Here is a 16,821-nt window from a genome sequence, read left to right on the forward strand (position 1 = left end):
ATCAGAATAACAATGCGGACACTAAAATGATGCAACAAAACAGTCAAGTTCCAGAAAAAACCAAAAATGTGCAAAAACTCGAACATGTGGGAAGTAAGGGTAGAACGTCAAAAGCATCAATGAAAACGATAAATGCTACGGTAGGAAATAAGGATTCGTTATTAAGTACCATTACCACAACGCCGGACGTTGCTGTTGCCGCTACTAGAATGAGCTCTTCGATGAAGAAAAACAACGATAATAAAGACAATTTAAAATCAAATGATCAACCATTGACCAAAAGTTCATCGTCGATCGCCGTTACGAATAAGACAAGTACTACGTTTGGTAGCGTGCGAGGTGTTAATAGCTGCGTCGGTAATGTGACCCACGGAAGTAGTGCAAAAGTAAAGGATTATTCTGTAAAAAAGTTTTCTAACGAAATCGATTCGAAATTAAATAATTATCAAATGCAGGTGGATTACAAAGAAACGTCTGTAACGAATCAGGATTACAAAAGTCGAAGTAGCAACACAATGACCAACTTGCCAACGAGATTTTCTAATCAAACGTCCATCCAAGCTTTGCATCGAGAAAATCATATGACTTTTAATGTTCATTCTCGTCCAGTGTCCAGAAACGATAATACAGCATTTGCAGTGGCTAGAAAGGCTTTGGAGCAACAGAATCCAGTAGCAAAAATGGCACCAATCAATTTCCCTCCATTGCGCGCACCACAGAGTATAGTTAACGTGCGGCATCCATCTGTAACCGAAGCTAGGATAAAGCACAACGAGATAAGTGGTCTAAATATCAAGTCAAAATTGAACGTATCAAGCTCTTTGCAAAGTGGCATGAAAGATTTGGAACACAGCAGGCAAACTTTTCATAATTATGGTACCTCGCAAATTGCTGGGATACCGAATGTTCAGAATCTGAGCAACGTTACGGCAAACATTTCGGCATATCCTAGGCCCGATTCATTTCCACAGCCAACCGTTGCTAGTGTGCTATTCCCGGAGACAGCACAGTTTCCTCAATCTCCTCCGTTCAGTACAACGCAAATTGGTCAACTAAATCAATATCAGACTTATGATCCTAGTAGTTTTGCTACTACCCCAGTGAGCGTTAATCCGGTGATCCCTCAGTTCTCAGCGGAAAGTTCTATGCCATATCCGCAATACGAGAATCCTCCTCAATTCGTGCAACCAAATCATTATCCGCCCGCAGATATGGCGAGCAGTCAATATCAATATCAACCTCCAGGAGTTGGTCAAATACAAGATTCACCGATGTTCATCCAAAGCCTGCAAAGTCCAATAACCGTAGCGGATCAATACGCAGCAGCTCCGAATTATGCCAGGGCAGTCAGGGCCGAGCTGATGCCTCGTTTAAGAAGACCACCAAGATTTAATAAGTAAATTAGAGATATTTTCCAATGACACTAATTTCTACCGTTCTACCAAAATACTCTATCAACGAAAACTGGAACTTGTACTGTTAGAAATGTGACTTTTGGGAGTCGACTATGGGACACGACTTTATGTTTTTTTTTTTACACTTCGATATTTAATCTAGACTCTCTCAGTATAGATATAATATCTAAATAAGTCTCTTATATCGAAGGGCTTTCTTTTTGTTTTTTTTTTTTTCCTACGTAGGTTGCGACACGTCCATGTCGAATTTATTCATATAACCATAATTAATCCTCGTATAATCTCGCGAGAAAAAGATGAGATAAAAATTATTTCAATTATTGATCCAACTTGAAATGGATTTTAACTAATCTGAATCGTGATGGCGATTTAATCGTCTAAAATAACGATAGGATATAATAGGTATTTGAATGAATTCGCAAAGAATAAGGACATCGCATATTGGGCGACCATTTCAGTATGAACTTTAATTAAATGATATTAAATCGACGTCGCCAAAAATTTTCTAATACGCCATTGATAAGTGACACGGCAGGGGACAGCGCTTTAAGTTCGACTATAAACAATAATATGGCGTAATTTATCATTGTTGCGAATATATACGAGCGATGAGGGAGAAAGAAAAAAAAAAAAAAAAAAAAAGAAGAAAAAAAAAAGAAAAATGAAACAAGAAACAAAAAGAAAAGAAAAAGAAAATGAAGATTAACAATCTGCAACAAATTTATCAAACTGTAAATAAATTGTAAGCGCAGATGAAAAGGGGGAAAAAAAAAAAGAAGAAGAAGAAGAAGAAAAAAAAAAAGGGAAAAGAAAAAATAGTCATACGTCTTATATTATAAAATAATAAAATATTGGTCGAGGAACGTATTCCGACCTAACTTATTTTCGAATCTCGCGTCAATTTTCAACGTGGACGAAAGTAAGGCTGTGCCAGCGCGTGTCGCGCAGGAGTTTCGAGTTTTCGCGAACAAACGGGTACGAAACAATCGCGTTCACGTCGTGTACGTTGAATATGACAGACGAATGAATACTGTGAAATAAAACGAAATAAAGAGAAAATGAGAAAAGCGTTAAGTTAAAAGAAAGAGAGGTTCGTGATGTCTTGTAATACAAGTTCTAATATTGTGAGAATGAATGGTATTCTACTACAAGCTATACTTTGCATAGAATTAGTGGGAAGTTTTCCAGTATTTACAGTAAATAAACTTAGGTTCATAGCTATGTTTTTAATGTGCTTCACTATTTACAATTAAATTGTATTGAGGGTGACAGCGTTGTGACACGCTGTTGTATAAAGTCAGAACTGCAGTTACATTTCAATGATAGAGAATGAAAGAAAGAGAGAGAGAGAGAGAGAGAGAGAGAGAGAGAGAGAGAGAGAGAGAGAGAGAGACAATGGCACAATTATAAGTTCGAATTTTAATAAGACGAAAAAAAAAAGAAAGAAAAAAACAGAAAAGAAAACAAAAGAAAAAAGAAGAAACACACAAGGGACATAAGAGATGAATAATAAATATGCCGTTTACTGTATTCTCTTTGCTCGCAAGCACTAACAGTTACATCTCTCTACCAAATGCATATGCACAGTGCAAACTTAGCTTTTGCCAATCGTATTATAATTATAATAATACGCGATCTTGGCATAATGTAATATTTCAATGGTGTATGTTTTTTCTTTATTATGGTACCTCATAAACTCATAAGCATCACTTATATGCGTATGGTTAATCTATAAGGATTCCGTACTAAGTACACATCACATGACTTAGGAACATTTTACACTTGTGTATATTCAACTTCTTCGAATTGCCTTTGTACTATGTTGACGTTATCGTATATGAGATTTTCTAAAAATGAAAACTTTGCAAAACGAAACATAACAAAACGAAGAAGAAGAAGAAGAAGGAAAAAAGAAGAACAAGAAAAAGATAAGAAGGAGGAGAGAAAAAAAATACAGGAAAGAAAAAAAGGAAAAAATGAGAAAAGCGAAAAAAGGGAAAATTATATAAATGGTCATGTAAAAGAACATGCATCATGTGCCCGACACATTAACAAACGTGTATACGCTTGTATGCACACACGTACATATTGCGCTGCTATTCGAAGATTTTCATTTGTTATCTTTTCTTTATTTTTCTCTCAAAAAAAAAAAAAAAAAAAAAAGAAAAGAAAAGAAAAAAAAAACAAAAAGAAATCAAAATTCGTTCGTTGATAATGATAATAATTCGTTTCTTTGCTATTTCCAAATGTCGATTTTCTTCGTGCCCATCGACAAATTTTTTTAATAGATATATTTTAACTCTTAAAGAAAAAGTGTGTGTGTGAGCGAGAGAGAAAGAGAAAGGGAAAAATAGAAAAAGAAACCACGTTAATCTCGTGGATAAAAAATAAAACAAAAAAAATATGATGTATGCATATCGACGATTTTTTTTTCTTTTTTTTATTTTTTTTTTTTTTTTTTTTTTTTTTTTTTTTGATACTAAATACGACTGAGAGTTACGGTCTCAGATCAGATTAAATACGATTACGATTGTACGAGTTTTTTTTTGATATTGTTACGATAATTCGACGAATAATCTGTGATATATTCTTCTTGATCTATTACGTGTTCTACGTGTCACATATTTCTCGTAGTATTTTCCTTTCTTTTTATTTCTATTTTCTTTTTCTTTTTTTCTTTTTTTTTTTTAATTTTCTCTTTTAGATACACGATCGTACGAATGTACATACGTAACCGTGACACGACGGTAGCTTAAAAAGACGGGGGCCGCAAAAGAGACACAAAGAGACGAAAATGTGCCGCGTGACGCGTGCTTGGATACAAAATCGACAGTACAAAAATTTGTAAGAAACGAATTAAAAAGAAAAAAAGAGAAAAAGAAAATAGAAAAAAGAAAAAAGAAAAAAAAAGTCAGGACGTCTGAGAAGGAGAGAGAAAACGAGTGATAGAAAGAAGGCGTACTGACGCCTTCCTTGCCGAGATTTTTTCGACGAAAATAAATGAAAAATGAAAAAAAAATCTAACTTACATATAGGCGCCATCTTTCTTAAAAGAAAACGTCGCCGTTGGGTTGCGTCTGACCCATTTTTGCGACAATACATTAACACATATGTATATATATATATACACACACACACACCCACCCCCACATATACACATACATACATACATATGTACAAACATGGACACATACATTCAATAATTGGGCGCTTGTTTCGTACATTTTGGAAAATAAGCATTATTTAGATGCAAAGTATAGAATTGTATATGCGTGTAATGGACCTGCATTGCTAGAATGTTAACACGAACAGTATTCTTATAAGCGGAGAGATTTGTTCTTTTTTTTTTTTTATTTATTTGTTTATATATATATATATATATATATATATACATATATATATATATATATATCTCCGGATCATAATCTAGAGAGAGAGAGAGAGAAAGAGAAAATGAGAGTGAGTGTGTGTGTGAGAGAGAGAGAGAGAGAGAGAGTGAGAATGAAAATGAGAGTAAAAGCTCATAAAACTCGTTTAAAAAATATAAACGAGAAAAATATAATAATCTAATTGCGAAACGAGCCGATTTTGCTCTTTATATATTGCTGCAAGGAGGCTATCCTTGCGTATATCTCTGTGATTATTTAAATGTATATGCGCGTCCGATCTAAGTGAACGGCGTTTATTTATAACTTCTACCCTTTTTTTACAATATTCAAAGAGGGAAAGAAGAAAAAAAGGAAACGAGGAAAGAGAGAGAGAGAGAGAGAGAGAGAGAGAGAGAGAGAGAGAGAGAGTGAGGGAAGAAGAGAGTAGAAAAAAATTTATTAGAAAAGGATCAATCGTATGCGATTCGAGCTTCCGACGATTTGTCCTATATGATATAATACGACGTACATATACATACATATGTATAATATTATATATGTATGTATATTTATAATTTGGCTCGTACAAAAAGACTGCGTTTTTGTCTATTTAGGTTTCCGTGATTTTAAGGCGGAGCTATGTACGAGGATTTTATGAACGAGCGAGCGAACGAGCGAGCGAGCGAACGAATGAACGAGAGAGAGAGAGAGAAAGAGAGAGATATATATATATATAGAAAGAGAGTGAGAGACAGAGAGAGAGAGAAAGAAAGAAAATCTAAAATGCATTTTTTTTTGCATCATCGACTCGGGCTACCATCATCGTTATTAGTATCTTTTTCTATTGTTATATGTACGAAGATGATAAATCGATGAATGTGTGATCGTTTAATGTGCGATCTTTAATGATAGAGGAGAAAAACAAATATATGTATATACATACACACACGTATATATATGTATGTATACATACATATATATATATATAGAGAGAGAAAGATATATATACATATATATATATATATATATATATATATATATATATATATATGAGATGGTGATTGTAAAAGTAATCTAAGTAATAAAACTAAAAAGAAAAGAATTGATTTATTATATAATTAATTATAAGGGTTACATAATAAAGTAATTCTTTTTTCTTTTCTATCTCTTTTTTTTTTTTTTTTTGTAATTTAACTTTTCCACTTAAACCACTTTTCTAATCACCTATTTATACATATATACACACACAAATATATATATATATATATATATGTATATGTATATGTATATGTATATAAATATATAAAGAAATGAACAAATGTAATAAAGAAGGACGAATGAAGGATGTATACATGTATGTACGTGTGCGTCTGTGCGAATGAAAATTTATCGTATATGAATGTATGTATGTATTATTTAGATAAAAAGGAAAAAAAAATAAAGAGAGAGAGAGAGAGAGTGAGAGTGAGAGTGAGAGTGAGAGAGAATTTGTGAGTTCTTAAATTTAAAAGATGTGCATTTCGTATGTATGCTTTTCTATGTACGTACACGTACATAGTATCGTTTTAGCATAAATGTGAAAGTAAGAAAGAGCGAGAGAGAGAGAGAGAGAGAGTGAGAAAAAGATTCTTTGTTGATAAATAAACGACGAAGGTGAAGGAATATCAATCTTCTTCATTTGGACGAAAGGAGAAAAGATCGTGAGGGTGTCTTCGACACGATCCTTCGAAGAACGATCCTCTCTATCTTTTTTTCATCATGTCTTATAGCTCGGAGCAAAAAACGTAGCCTCAAACTCCTTTCCATTTGCCCCGACTCCCCCCACTCTTTAACGCTTAACTAACTTTTAGAAAGTTGTGACGTGAAATCGTTGAAGGGGCGGAAAGATTATATGTATATATATATATATATATATATATATATATATATATATATATATACATATATACACATGTACATATATATGAAACGAGCTAGAAGGCCAAAATGAAGAAGACTAAGACTAAAATGACGACAATGATGATATAATGATGATGATGATGATAATGATGATGATGATGATGATGATGATGATGATGACAATGTAAAAAATATGATTACGCGCGTATCGACTTCATCGCCCACCAAATTTTTCATAAATTCCTCTTACAATTAGCGTGATAAAGTTAATATATATATATATATATATATATATATATATATATATATATATATATATATATATAAGTATATATATAAAAAAAAGAAAAAAAGAAAAAAAGAAAAACCGGAAAAAGAAAACCAATAAAAAAAGGAGAAAAAAAAAAGAAAAGGACGATAAATTATTCTTTGTAGATATGGTAATAAAAGGGATGTGTCCTTTTTTTTTTGTAACTCTTCGTTGCGTTAAATAAGTTCGTATTGAAATATTTCGCGAGAAAGGGGTGGGGGGATGGGATGGGGTGGGAGGGGTGGTCGAAGTGAGAGTCGGTCATTTTTGGATTCGAGTTCGATCTAACTTATCTATGTATATATGTATATTGAGACACGAGCGGAGTAAAAATAGACGATATACAGTCACGACGACACACGCGCGTTACTTTAGGGACACGTGTCTCTTCGTGTTCATCGATATTTGATGCTACGCAAAAATAGGTTCGATTTTCGATACTCCTCTTTCGAACTGATCTCGGCCAATCGAGTTTCATGTCCGATTGTTGATAGGTGTATGTAGAAAAAAATTTTGTTGCTTTTCTTTTTTTTTTTTTCTTTCTGTTTTTTTCTCTTTTTTTTCCCCCTAAGTTCGCCCGCTTGCACCCAATTATTTTTTTCCTACATTATTACCTTGTAATCCTTTCACTATTATTTTTCTCTCAATTTTTTTTCTCTTTCTTTCTTTCTTCCTTCTTTTTTCTTCTCTTTTCTTTTCTTTTCTCGTTTACTTCTACATTCTCCCGAAAGGATACGTGGTTACTGTGCGCAAATCTTTTCTTTCTTTTTCTTTTTCGTTTTTTTTTTCTTTTTCTTTTTTTTTTTTTTTTTTTTTTCGTTTTCTTCTTTTCTTTCAGTTTGTAAAATAATGTTTCGATGCCGGCCACGTATCGGATAAAATGTACGTAGTATTTTTAATACGAGAAGATAGTAAAATTTGTCTATCTTTTTTTTGTTTCCTTCTTCTTTTTTTTTTTTTTTGTTCTTTTTTCCTCTATCTCTCTTTCTCTTTCTCTCTCTCTCTCTCTCTCTCTCTCTCTCTCTTTGTTTGCATCTCTGTCTCCGTTCTCGGTATTATTATACGTTTAAACTTTTCTTTCTCCTCTTCATTTATTTAAATCCCTTTTACGTTTATAAATAAAATACTTATCGTTTCGCAGATTCGATAGGATGTACTAGCATATGAACACGGACATAGCATACAGATAACGACTTTAAATCGATTTAACGAGAGGCCCTTTCTATACGTATCGCGTATAAATATATATAACCAGGCAAGGTTGTTCTATGTATGATTGTGCGTGTAACATTGTTAATAAATCGATGATGCTTATGAAAGCTTTTTTTCCCTACAGTTTTGTTCCAATCGTAATCGCGAATACAACCTCCTTACAAAATCGAACGACTATCATTGAGGACTATTGGATTTCGATTTCTTTCTTTCTTTCTGTTCTTTTCTTTTCCTTTTTTTTTTCTTTTTCTTTTTCCTTAAGCGAAAACATCGATATCTCTTTTTATGTTCCCTTTCTTTCTTCCTTCTTTCTTTTTTCTTTTTTTTTTTTTTTTTTTTTTTTTAAGATACTCCTACGCAACTGTAAACTGTAATTATTTATTCATTATTAAATAATACAAAGTCATTAATTATTTTAAGGACAATTATGTTATATTACGAGTGTAAATAAAAATATTTTCTTTAACTAATTAATTTTGCTTGAATCGACGAGTTAAAACGTATAATATATATTTCCGTGCAAACATCGCGCCGCTGTTTCGTAACATCACGATCCTAACATACATCCACTTCTAAAGAGAAGATTTTTCTTTCGAGCCAATGTCGTTTTAGACTTGTTCTTTATTGCCGTTCGCGACCTACTTTAAATTTGTATACCACTCGCATGGTTCAATATTACTTAAAGTGGAATAGGTAATATAAATAAAAAAATAACAAAAAAAAAAAAGAAAGAAAGAGAGAAAAGAAAAAAAAAAAAGAAAAGAAAAGGAAAAAGTAAAAAGAACAGATCGCTCATAAGATATCCCTTTTAAAAATTGAGTTTTCTGATTAACGAGAATTAAAATACAATCATCTCAATATCTAATGATCCGATTTTCTATCGTCAATGGATATGAATAATGGAGTCTATTAAAGTCGTTAGGAAGTTCTTTCATGCAACACGATTCGAGGACAGTTTAGAGACTGACTGTTAGTTGTTATATAGAGCGTATTGTTACATTATAAGTGATATAATTAAGGAAAGAAAAAGCAGGAAATCGCTATTCATTATCTGCTCGATTTTCGATCTTAGAAATGTATATGTATTTACGTGGTAAAGACTCGTTAAAGTTAAAGGAATAAGAAGAAGAAGAAGAGAGAGAGAGAGAAAGAGTTAATCGTAGAGCCATTATTAGCACGCCTCTTGACGTTTAATGTCTTCGGCATGGAACAGGGTTCAAAGTAACAACAAGAATTTAAAGTTCGATATTATCGAGACAATGACTCGACGATAAATTTATGTACTAAAATTACTACCTTTTGGGTTCTTGACTTTCAGTTTTTACCTAGTCATACACATAGAAGACTTTGCGCTACTGGTAAGATCGATAAGACGGATATTATTATGAGTTATGGTCTCTAAAGGCTTTACGAAGAAGTAAAGGTTCAACGCTTCTACGCTAAGATTAGATATACAACGTGCATACGTTCTAACATACTTACAATACATATATACATACATACGTGTCACCTCATTCGATGTCAAATGATATTATTCGTAATTTTTTACAACATCTCGTTGATATGTCACCTTTATTGATTTATGTATTATGCATAATTTATTATTATTATTATTATTATTATTATTATTATTATTATTATTATTATTATTATTATTATTATTATTGTTAAAGGAAAATAAACACGTTTCGAATAAACACAAATTGTGTCTTTTCAGAGTCGCATCTATTTAAAATCTTTTAAGATATTTATGCCACGTCTTTTTATAACGTTCGCTAAAAACTGAGTTCTTCTTATAATTCATCGTTTTCTTTTTTCTTTCTTATCTCTTTTAGAAAGATCTTAGAATTATGCAAGAAATCGTGGCTCTAAATATAATATAATCAAATTCGCTCGCGAAGAATATATAAACATATGCCAATGGATAGCATTATTCATTTTTTACGACATACGTGTCGTTACGTTGTTGATTCCTTAAAAAGAAAAAAAAAAAAAGAGAAAAAAATAAGATAATGAATTTTTACATAAGTAAAAAAATAATAAAAAATATATTTTCGCGTTCATTTTATTTAAATGATCATTTCTCTTTTTACCGTTGATTGATAGTAAGTGACTCGTTAATAAAGATAGGGCAACCTGTTGAATGACGAAGCCATCTACTCTGTATAACGAATAACCTTCGAATATTCAATATTTGAGTAATTACAAATGACAGTCATTATGCAGGGGAATATTATCTAAGAGATAGAAGAAGAAGTTAACATTAAAAACAGATAATAAATAATACGTGTCAAATTGTTCAATGGCATATAATGGCGTCATCGAAAAATATTTGTATAATGAAATATTGAAATTTCGTTAACTCTTCATAGATATCCAAGGTTACATATTCGTTTTGATTAACGTTCATGTTTTCTCTTTCTCTCTCTCTCTCTCTCTCTCTATCTTTCCTTTTTATTTCTTGCTTTTTTTAAACTTTCTTTTCTTTCTTTTTTTTTTCATTTTGCATTATCAAAACTCGTTTGAATTGTTGTTGGAGGGGCTTATTCGCGCGCGGTGGAATTTGACGCGCATGCGCCAAAAACGACGTGTTTTAATTGGCTCGGAGCTGTGAATGTGCGCGCAGTTCGAGTCACGTTTCGATGGAGCACCCGCGAGTTCAGTAGCCGCCGTGCGGCCGCGTGCATTCGTTGAGATTTTCGGTTAGTTCGTATCTTCTCTTAGTAAACGCGTATTTTGACAGAATAGTTTCCTATGCACATATACACAGGTACACACCATATATATATATATATTTATATATTTCTTTTCCACATCTCTATTATACATTTATCACTATTCATTTATTTTCTCGTATTCACGACATATTTTCTCATCTCCATTTTTATTTTTCTTCCATATTATTTTTGTAATATATATATCTATATATGTATGTATATATATATATATGTGCGTAGTTAAAGTTACGTGAAATATATGCGTAGTGTCATAGACACAAAGAGACAGCGAAAACAAGTGACAATCGCCTTATATTACTCTTATTCAAAGAGAGCTAAGAATGTGTTGTCCGTGGCTTTGTTAAAACTTTTCAAAAGTCGACCGTAAGTTTTCCTTTTATTTTCTTTACTTTTCTTTTTTTTTTCTTTTTTTCTTTTTCCCCTTTTCCGTCGTGCGCGTTGCAGTGTTAAACAGCAAAAGAATAAGAAAAAGGAAGGAAGAGGAAGAAGAGGAAGATTGGAAAGAAAAGGGACAAAGAATAGTGCATGAGAAAAGTTAAGAAACGTATAGCCGATTCTTGGCGTAGTTACAACGACGGAAGTCGTCATATCGAACGTGTTCGTACGTGTCTTCTTTCACGAAGAAGAATTTTCAACGAGATCTTCAACGTCTTTATAAACATCGTCAGCATCCGAGTGATGAGTAAGTTTTCAATAATATTATTTCCTTAGAATATGTCCTCCTTTTCTCCATTTGTTAATGTTCCAAAGTAACGTACATTATTTATTTATAGGTTATACGTATGTAGGATCGGTTTATATTTTTTTTTTTTTCTTTTCTTCTTCCTTTTTTTTCCCCCCTTTTCTTTTCTTTCTTTTTCCTTTTTTTTTCGGCATTTCGAAGAAAAAATAATTTCGTCGCGTAGATGTATTTCTACGAATTTCGAAGCTCGTCGAAAGAACGAGGATTTCTTTTTTTTTTTTTTTTTCTTCGATTGAAAATATATTTTCCCGTATATACATATACATATGTATTTGTATATATATAGATTCGTACAAACGTACTGCGTTTAATCCTTAAATACGCATGAACGGATGGGATAAGATTTATTTTTTCGAAAAGTCATATGGAACTATTCGATCATTTTGAAATAACGTCGTGGGATATAATCGAAGTATTCTCGTTTGAAAATATTAATTTTATTCAATTTACGATGTATTGCGTATAAAGTTTTAAGTGTCCGTGGAGAGTGAGGTTAAGTATCATAATAATTTAACGTCGTTACATCGTCTTTCTCTCTCTTTCTCTCTCTCTCTCTCTCTCTCTCTCTCTCTCTCTCTCTCTCTTTATAAACGAATTCATTTCGAACGAGCATCAAACTCGTTGTTAGATTATTTATCAATTATATGAAAATATTAAATGTTATAGATGATACATATACGACAGAAATAATTATTTCATGTCAAAACTCGTGTGTTTCCAATATAATATATTAAACGAAACGAGATATTCCCTTATCATTGGTTTCTCTCTATTAGTCGTAGAAACTTATGACACATTTAAATAATAATAATTACGAGGCTAATCGTGAAACGAATCGTAAACATCGTATTGGCATACATAAATGCTAATTCTTAATAGAGAATATTTTTTTCAATAATGCGTTAAACTTCGTGACTTCGTAATTCCATTGTTTCCGTTGTTTTCTTTATTTATTTATTTTTCTCATTTATTATTCAGTAAACGTTATTATCATTAAATTATATATTCAATCGCATTTCTATCAGATATATTTTTACTTTGTTCCTTTCTTTTTTTTTTCTTCTTTTATTTTTTTTCTTTTCTTTCTTTCTTCGTTTTTTTTTTTTCCTTTTTTTGTTTTTTTCCCCCGCCATAATAAAATCTGTACGAAAGCGGGAAATATGAAATACTCCATTAGATTTGATCGAATTAATACGATAATGTTCTTCACGGACGGTATTCTAATGGACGTTTGAACGAGTACAAATGCAAAATTTAAATATAAATATTTATAGTCTTTAATCAACATTAAAATTTATTCGTTTGCAATTTTTCAATTGACCATATTCCATTCGCAAGACCGATAATTTTGTTTTTTCCTTTTCTTCTTCTTTTTTTTTTTTTTTTTTTGTTTTTTTTTCTTCTTCTTCCTCTTCTCTTTCTACGTATCATTCAATTATATTGGATCGTCTAAAAGCATCGATAGTTTTGTTCAGAAATTCAATACATAATTCAGTTCTTGTCCACCATTATCTTTTCTATCGTTTATGAGATTAAGTAATGCCAATGGGACGTTTTTACGATAACGATATTGAGTGCTTTTTAAATTTCACTTCGCGGATCATAGGTATTCTACATACTACATATATCAATAAAGCTTTTGTCGTTTTAAACGATCGTTTTTTTCATTTTTATATATATATATATATATATATATATATATATATATATGAAATTATAGAGATATTTCGATATGTATTTTTTTCTTCTCTTTTTTTTCCGTTTTTTTCGAGACAGACAAAGGAGAGAAAGAGAGAGAGAGAGAGAGAGAGAGAGAGAGAGAGAGAGAGAGAGAGAGAGAGAGAGAGAGAGCGCGACAGGATTCTTCATATTCAACATATGTAGATATATAAAAACTGGTTGAGTTTAAATTAAATTCAAAGTCAATCGTAAATGTTTACGGGTTTTTATCGTTAAACAAAGAAAAACAGAATAGATTTTATTTATTATAGAAATAGAATGTAGAACTCGGAATAATTAAAAGGCCGATATGAATATTTTACCGTAACTAATTGTATGTCGTTTGAATCGATAATTATTGAATGTTGAAAGTTTTTTTTTAAATAAATGAAATGAGATACAATTTTTCAAGATTAAATTTTAAAAATCAATTATTACTTATTCTCTTTTTCTTCTTTGTCAAATATTTTAGATCTTAACTTTTTGCTTTTAAAATGCAAAATCCACGAGCTTAGGAATTTTATTTTGACAATGTGAAAAAAGGATGAAGGAACAAAAAAATTTAATCTTTGAAAAGTCTTACGAAAAAAAAAAAAAATAAAAGAAAAATTATACGGTTTAAGAGTACACGGTTTGTTTGTTACTTTGTTTCTTTCTTCTGTTTTTTTTTTTTTCCTTTTTCTTTTCTGGAAGATCAGTTTACCGTTCGTTAATGGAGTGGTGAAAGGGGGAGGCAGGGCTGAGGGAATTAAACGCAATTAATTTTATTAAAGCCTTCATTAAAAAGTTCTAATTTAGATAGATCCAATGGAAGTTCAATTGTACGATATTTAATATTATCTGAAAGTCTTTTAATATAATTAACGATAAACAATGTATTTTAATTTTTTTTTTAATCCTTTATTTAAGGAGAATAAATTTATATTTAAAGTCGTGAAAATTGTATTCCGATTGGCGTCAGTAAATTTCGTCGATCGCGTTATTTTCGGTTTCATGTAATCGATGATATTTTTGATGATACATAGTGATCGAATTGTTCTCTTATAGCTAATAATAGTTTTGCTGTTCATCGAGGAAAATACGTACAGTTACGTTCCTTTTTAACAAGAGCATAGAGAAATAGCTACCATGTTTTTCATTAAAAAAGAGAAAAGAAGAAAAAAAAAAAAGCAGAGAAAAAAAAGAGAATACTCTGAAACATTTATTGACTTCCTACGGAAAGAGAGAGAGAGAGAGAGAGAGAGAGAGGGAGGAAGAGAGAACCATTTTAACTTGGATCGTTTCTACGAAACAATTTACGATGCAGTTCGCTCTGTTTCTAACTATAGAGTTATCTTAAATCGACAAATTCGTCCAATGATCGATCGTTCCTACGAGAAGAATAATCTGACCTAACGGTGTGACTTGTCGTCGATTAGAAATCATCGTTTTAAATATTTTTGATCATACGATGAGAAATAGGTGGATACGTAAAACGAAAAAGAAAAAACAAAAAAAAAAAAAAAAACTGTAACGTTCAAATTCTATTCTTTTCTTTTGCTTTTTTTTTTTTTGTCGTATATTGATCGAAAAATATTGACGATTTTATAGAATTAAATAATTTAACAGAACGAGACAATGTTGGAAATCGAAATCGTCCAAAAATGAAATCTTTAAAATCTCATTGTTATTATGAAAATATTAATAAGATATTATTAATGAAAAACAAAAAGAAAGAAGGAAAGAAAGAAAGAAAAGGAAACAAAAAGAAAATATTCATTCCTCCTGATCATTATCCAGTTTTACGTAATGATTAAAATTTAATTAATAGATTTACATTAGTTCCGAGCAAATTCATTTCTTTTATATATTCGAACCTTGTAATATTAACACGAATATGCAAATATACGAAGGTATATAGTTTGCATGCGATAAATAAAGGTGGTAGAAAGAGTATAAAAGTTTAAAAGATATATGTAGGAGGTTGTTGATGCGTAAAATTTCATTAGTGTTGAATCGTGTGAAAACCTTTTACGAGTAATAATCTTGTCTCCACGTTTTATCAAATATTTTAACAATCGTTGTCGCGCCTTTAATTATAATAATCCACGACGAAAATCCATTTCTTTAATGTGGAACGAGAATTCTTCGCGTTCTATTTGTTCAACTTGTCATATTGAAAATGACGATGGCTTTAAAGATGATATGGAAAGAAAAGAAAAGAAAAGAAAAGAAAAGAGAAAAAAAAAGAGAAGAAGAAGAAAAAATGAAAAAAAAAAAGAAAAAAAAACAATCTTGAATCTCTGTTGTCTTTAACGATATTCTCGCGAGATTATAGAAATATTCTCATTCTCGTGAAGATTTAAGATATGCGCGCTGTCGCAAATTGAAAAAGCAGAGTTCGTTCGTAAAACGTCTTCTTAAATTTAAAATTCTCGCGATAACTATTCCCAGACAATTTTCTTTCTCTCGATTCTCTATTTTAAAACGTTTTCTACCCTCTTTTTTCTCTCATTTTCTTTTTTCTTTTTTTCTTTTTTTCTTTTTTTTTTCTTTATCGAAATAACACATAGAACATTACGAGAGATTTTATAATTATTTAATTTAAATTCATGGATACACATATATATATATATATATATATATATATATATATATATATATATATATATATGTATGTATGTATATCATTTTCTTCGATTGAGCTTCGTAATGATCATCCTTTGATATCGTTACGTACGTACACGTATATTTAATTTCGTATATCGAAGTTTCCATTCTTTCTCGCTTCAATGAATTATTTAATTATTATCAATGTTATATTTACATTTATACGTGTACACAGGCACACATACGTGTGTGCACAGACGAATGAAGATCAAAAAGCACGAGTGATTTTTTAATTTTTTTCTTTTTTTAATTTTTTTTCTTGTTTTTTTTTTTTTTTTTTTTTTTTTTTCCCTTTTTTTTCGATTCATTGATACAGTCATCGCGTTTCAAACTAGAAACGTGCAAGCGTTTACGCGCGAGCGAATTTTACAAGGCTTTGGAAATCATAGGCGGAGTTCAAAGTAATCGTTGTCGTGTTGCTTTTTCATCACACGCAAAAGCGAGAAAACGGCGATCCGGGAAATGTAAAATGATCAAAAGCGATCGTTATTGACGGTTTAATAAAGAAGAGAAACGAACGCGTACTATGCCAAGAAAATGTCACTTTACGAGTATAATGATACTATTTGTATTTGTAGAAATAGATACATTTAAAAAAAAAAATTATTTACATATATATATATATAATATTATTATTTACATATATACGTTTTTATTACACAATAAAATTTGTCGAAATCGAATTTATTTTTTTTCTCTCTCTCTCTCTCTTTCTTTCTTTCTTTCTTTATTTTTTTCTTTCGAGCGGGGTTTCCCTCTTTACGATTTA

At 31.0% G+C, this 16,821-nt stretch overlaps 1 protein-coding gene and 1 long non-coding RNA gene across 2 annotated transcripts in view; both read left to right on the forward strand.

The window, feature by feature from the left end:
* Positions 1–26: 26 nt before the first annotated feature.
* LOC124431600 lies at positions 27–8,311 on the forward strand. Its single transcript, XM_046979685.1, has one exon. The coding sequence runs from the start codon at positions 27–29 to the stop codon at positions 1,398–1,400; it is 1,374 nt and encodes a 457-aa protein (XP_046835641.1). The 3' UTR covers positions 1,401–8,311.
* A 2,501-nt stretch (positions 8,312–10,812) lies between these two features.
* The window catches only part of LOC124431735, a 38,270-nt gene continuing 32,261 nt past the window's right edge, over positions 10,813–16,821 (forward strand). Inside the window, exons 1-2 of the long non-coding RNA XR_006944083.1 lie at positions 10,813–10,974; positions 11,162–11,624. This is a non-coding gene — a long non-coding RNA (uncharacterized LOC124431735). The remainder of the gene's footprint in view (positions 10,975–11,161; positions 11,625–16,821) is intronic.

The sequence above is a fragment of the Vespa crabro genome, chromosome 22 (assembly GCF_910589235.1).
Source record: "Vespa crabro chromosome 22, iyVesCrab1.2, whole genome shotgun sequence".
NCBI classification, from domain to species: Eukaryota; Metazoa; Arthropoda; class Insecta; order Hymenoptera; family Vespidae; genus Vespa; species Vespa crabro.

Coding starts and splice junctions, on each gene's coding strand:
- LOC124431600 (XM_046979685.1), top strand. CDS start 27: ATGATGCAACAAAACAGTCAAGTTCCAGAAAAAACCAAAAATGTGCAA.